This window comes from Anabas testudineus, chromosome 4 (genome assembly GCF_900324465.2).
Source record: "Anabas testudineus chromosome 4, fAnaTes1.2, whole genome shotgun sequence".
Lineage (NCBI taxonomy): Eukaryota > Metazoa > Chordata > Actinopteri > Anabantiformes > Anabantidae > Anabas > Anabas testudineus.
The window spans coordinates 22,842,649-22,847,002 of NC_046613.1; the positions used below are offsets into that span (position 1 = coordinate 22,842,649).

The 4,354-nt window shown below is 45.8% G+C and overlaps 1 protein-coding gene across 1 annotated transcript; it reads left to right on the plus strand.

Moving 5' to 3' along the window:
- The first annotated feature begins 651 nt into the window (after window positions 1–651).
- Window positions 652–4,031, plus strand: fetub (fetuin B). The gene is made up of 7 exons (XM_026346135.1): window positions 652–867; window positions 1,807–1,920; window positions 2,076–2,163; window positions 2,297–2,463; window positions 2,736–2,849; window positions 3,063–3,146; window positions 3,267–4,031. Exons 1-7 carry the CDS (start codon window positions 652–654, stop codon window positions 4,029–4,031), a joined length of 1,548 nt encoding a protein of 515 aa, XP_026201920.1.
- The last annotated feature ends 323 nt before the right edge of the window (window positions 4,032–4,354 follow it).

The window sequence follows — 4,354 nt, forward strand, 5'->3', positions numbered from 1 at the left end:
TACATGAGTAACTTTAGTGATACTGAGTGAATTCAGATTTAAAATGTAAAGAATTCCCTCAGTGCAGAGTCTTTGATCACTGTTAAAACAACATTACGTTCTGCTTCACTGTGATATTATCAAAGTGTATCTGTCATGGAGGCGTCAGTGTGTTTAACGGTGACCTGACAGTGATTAGGTCAGCTGTCTTCTAAATACTAAATGACTATTCAGCGTCATTCCTTTATTGTTAACAGTATTATCTTATCATTGCTGGTTTGCTGAATAAGGTTCAAGCCTGGTCCTGAATTAAACTACATTCAGTGTTGAGAGTGGATCAAGGGACATTCAGATCCGTCCCTATTGATCGCAGAAAACTGCAGAACTGATTAACTCCTGCACTGATAATCTCCACTGTGCACGTCTGTACAGTAGCTGATTGATCCACTGATGCAGCATTCCTAGATAGGACTGTGGGTTTTGAAGGGAGGGTGTAGGTCAGTGGTTATATTTACAGTACCTGGGGTGACATGAGAGGGCAGGGATTCGTGTGTGTGTGTGTGCTGACAGTAGCAGCATATAAAAGGACCCCCATCCATCTCTGGGCATCTCTCCTCCTCAGTCTTTGTCAGGGTCTGTTTGAGAGGGACAGAGTCTTCTCCGGCCTTCACCATGAAGCACTGTGTGCTGCTTTCGCTGCTGCTGGTGTTGGGGTGTACGCACCTACACGGTGCCCCAGTGGAGCACGGTCAACTACAGCAAGGCTCATGTGAAGATCCCTCTGCACTGGGTGCCGCAAGTCTGGCTGTCACCAAGATCAACCAGGACCGGAAGGAGGGCTACATCTTCAGCCTGCACCGCCTGTCCAACGTGCACACAGCGCAACATGTGAGTCACTCCACAGGGCACCAGGAAGGTGCCGAAAAGTACACAACTAATTTAATAATCAAGGAACAGAGAAGGCTCCAGTTTGTTCAGTTATTTAAGCAGGAAATAGAATCAAAGGTTAAAGTTAAATGTTGTAGTTTGATTCTCATGGTCCTAACATTGGTGTTTTGTTGATTTGTCCCTCGCTTGTAAGTCACTTTGGATAAAAGTTTTTCTGAGCTTTTCTTCTGAGACACAACAACATGTGTTGATTCAGTTCCAGTTTACTTAATAATTAATGAGTGAAACCGTTCATTAGACTTGTGCATTACAGTGTAAAGGTCGTGACATCACTTGGTTAAAGTTAAACTAGGAGGGAGCGCTACATATGAACTGTTGTGCAAATCAGTAAATATGACTTAAGTGGGTCAAAGAGAACCCGTTGAACTGTTGTTTAATGTCATGACCCGTGGTTCTGTACAGGTATATATATTCCATCAGTTACGCTGAAACACACAGGTGTGGAGGCCAGAACTATTACAACAAGATCCGGGTTTACAAAAATATATATGGTAAATGGTAACCCAGATTTTAATCCCATCACAATGATAGAAGCCACACTGGCTCGTTTTTTAGTGACCAACCTGAAACAGCTTAGCAACACATTAAAAGTTCAGTCAAGGGCGATGTGTAAGAATAATGAATAAAGTTCACAATTCATTAACCGCTAATTGTGAGTGTACTATCACACATCAGACCGTTAATGACCACGTGTCAGCTGTGCAGTAGAAGACAGATTGGATTTGATTGTGTGAGAGATCAAGAGATAGCTGGAGCAAAGAGGGTCACGGCCATTTTAAAATCACACATTCTTCTATTCAGTGAAAGAGAGTTTAATTTCAGCTACGTCGTTGTTGACTGAAGTTATTGTGCTATAAATCCATCATGTGTGTGTCACAGGGAGAGAACAGCGTTGTCTTCTACCTGACTCTGGATGTTGTGGAGACCAACTGCAGTGTGCTGAGCCGAGGGGATGGGAACGCCTGCGAGGCTCGTCCCACCCACGACACACCGGTGAGAAAACATGTGTTCACACTGTTTCCTGCACACAAGCAACATTGTCACACATGCGTGTAATTCAGTTATGAGAAAAAGAAAACACAGTGACGTAGCGTAAAGTTGTTCAACACACTATATGTTTAAATGTATGTGATCATCATTTCTTTCAGGTCTATGGACAGTGCAAAGCTGCCATCTTCATCAGTAAGGTGCACAGAGTGGTGCGACTCTACAAATACAGATGTGTGGTCAGACCAGGTAAAAATAAAGTTCTGCTTAAATAAGAAAACTTCATCTGTTGTTGGACTTGTGTGCTGATAAAGAATAAAAGCACAGCTGCAGTCACATCTTGTGATACATGACATTTGAATTTGTTATTTTCTCTGCACAGTTCCTGCAGCCAAGCTGGTGCAGATCTGTCCTGACTGTCCAGCTCTGATCTCCACGGACAATGCTGAGGTCCAGAAGGCTGTGTCTCTCTCACTGGAGAAGTTCAACAATGAGAGCGCACTGGGCAATAAGTTCGCTCTGCTCAAAGTCACCCGCGCTAAGGCAGGAGTACGTTTTCCAAATGTCCAACAACACCCATGATATAAACACATAATGGGAAGAGGATGGATACTTCCCTGAAAATAGAAAAAGTATTGTTCAGAGTTGTCTCCATTGTTTTACACTTTTAATGCAACTTTCACACGGAAACGTTTTGAATTAAAGAGTTGATGACAAGTTTTAACATCAACTCATAAAGAAGCTCCTGCCTCTTCGAGCCTCCGTCTTACAGTATTACATTGTCGTGCCAACTCTTTCCTTTATTCTCTTTTTGTGTGCAGATGGCTGTAGGGATGTATTACAATGTGGAGTACACCATCCAGGAGACCACCTGTGCCAAGAGCACAGAAGTTGGGGCAGCTGCAAAGTGCCCCCTCATGGAGTGCGAGTTCGCTGTAAGTTATTTCATTTTATCTCTTATTCTAACTTAAGTGTTTGTTGCGCATGTTGGAAACAGACGTAGGAATCCTAGTCAGTTAAACACTGAATTACTTATTCTTGTTACTTATCTGCTCACAGCTCTGAACTAGTAGTTTTCATATTAGTGAGCCGGTTTATTAGAGCAGAGTGTTAAACTCTAGTAAAGCTTGTACTTGTTCTCTCCTCAGCACAAGGGCTTCTGTAAGGCTAACCTCTTCCACTCTCCCACCGGACCCACAGTCACTGTGCAGTGTGAGATCTATGAGCCTGAGGTACGACTCATGCCACAATAAACAGTTAGAAAAACAGTTACATATTTTCTTTTTTTAAAACAGTTCTTTTCTGTTCTAGTTCGAGTCGAGTCGTCAATAAGTTTATCTTTGTGTTCTCAGGCTGCTGAGAGAGAGAAGAAGCTGCACCTGCTGGGCGGAGAGACTGATCACAGCCACAACGATTCACACACACACACCCACGCCCATGACCACGACCACGGCCACAGCCACGGCCATGGCCACGACCACGCAGACAAGCACGACCACGTGCACGACCACACCAAAGTGCACGCTCATCACGACGACACCCACAAGCACGCTGACGACAGTGATCACCACCACACTCACGATCACGACGCAGGAAGCGCCCACAGGCACGCTCACGACCACTCCCACGACCACGGGCACGGCCACAATCACGTGCACGCTCATCACGCCAAGGCACACGAGCACAGCGGGGACTCGGCCAACCACCACCACAACTACAAGCACGCTGACGGCGAGTACACCCACGAGCATGATCACGAGCTGGCTCTGGACCACGACCACAAGCACGCTCACCTGCACGAGCATGAGCACCACCATCATCACCACGAACACGACCACGAGACGGCAGCCCACGACCATCCAGAGGGCATAGTGAGGGTTCTGCCCGCCTTGGGCCAGCCCATGACCCTGCCTGCCTTCCCTGACGTCCCTGCCGGTGGCCCTGAGGTTGGAGTCACTCTGCAACTAAAACCTGACCCCCAGATCCCTGGACAAAGTGAACCCACCATCCAGGCCTTCCCCACCTCAGTCTCAGCTCAGTGCGTACCTCCAGCGACAGGAGGCACCCTGGTGGACAAACTCTTTGCTGAGGACCCCGAGTTCAAGCCAGCTGCCTAAGGTGGCCTGTGGAAACCTTTAAAAGCTCAAAGACTGAAGTGCAGTGAAGATGGAAAAACTCGAATCTACAGCTGACACGTTGAACACATCGATCGGCAGCGGGTTATTCCATAACACGGGGCCTTCACTGTCACGCTTCACATCAAAAATCTAACAAAAGAACTGATCCTTTATTAGAATGGATCACCAGGTGGCATCAACACCACTGCTCTGTGTTCTCATGTTCTCTGTTAATAATAATAAATGGTAAAATAATAAAAGTTCAACTTGTCATTTCCTTCTTACAAACCTCAGAGACAACAAATCTGTAGATTCAAGATTCA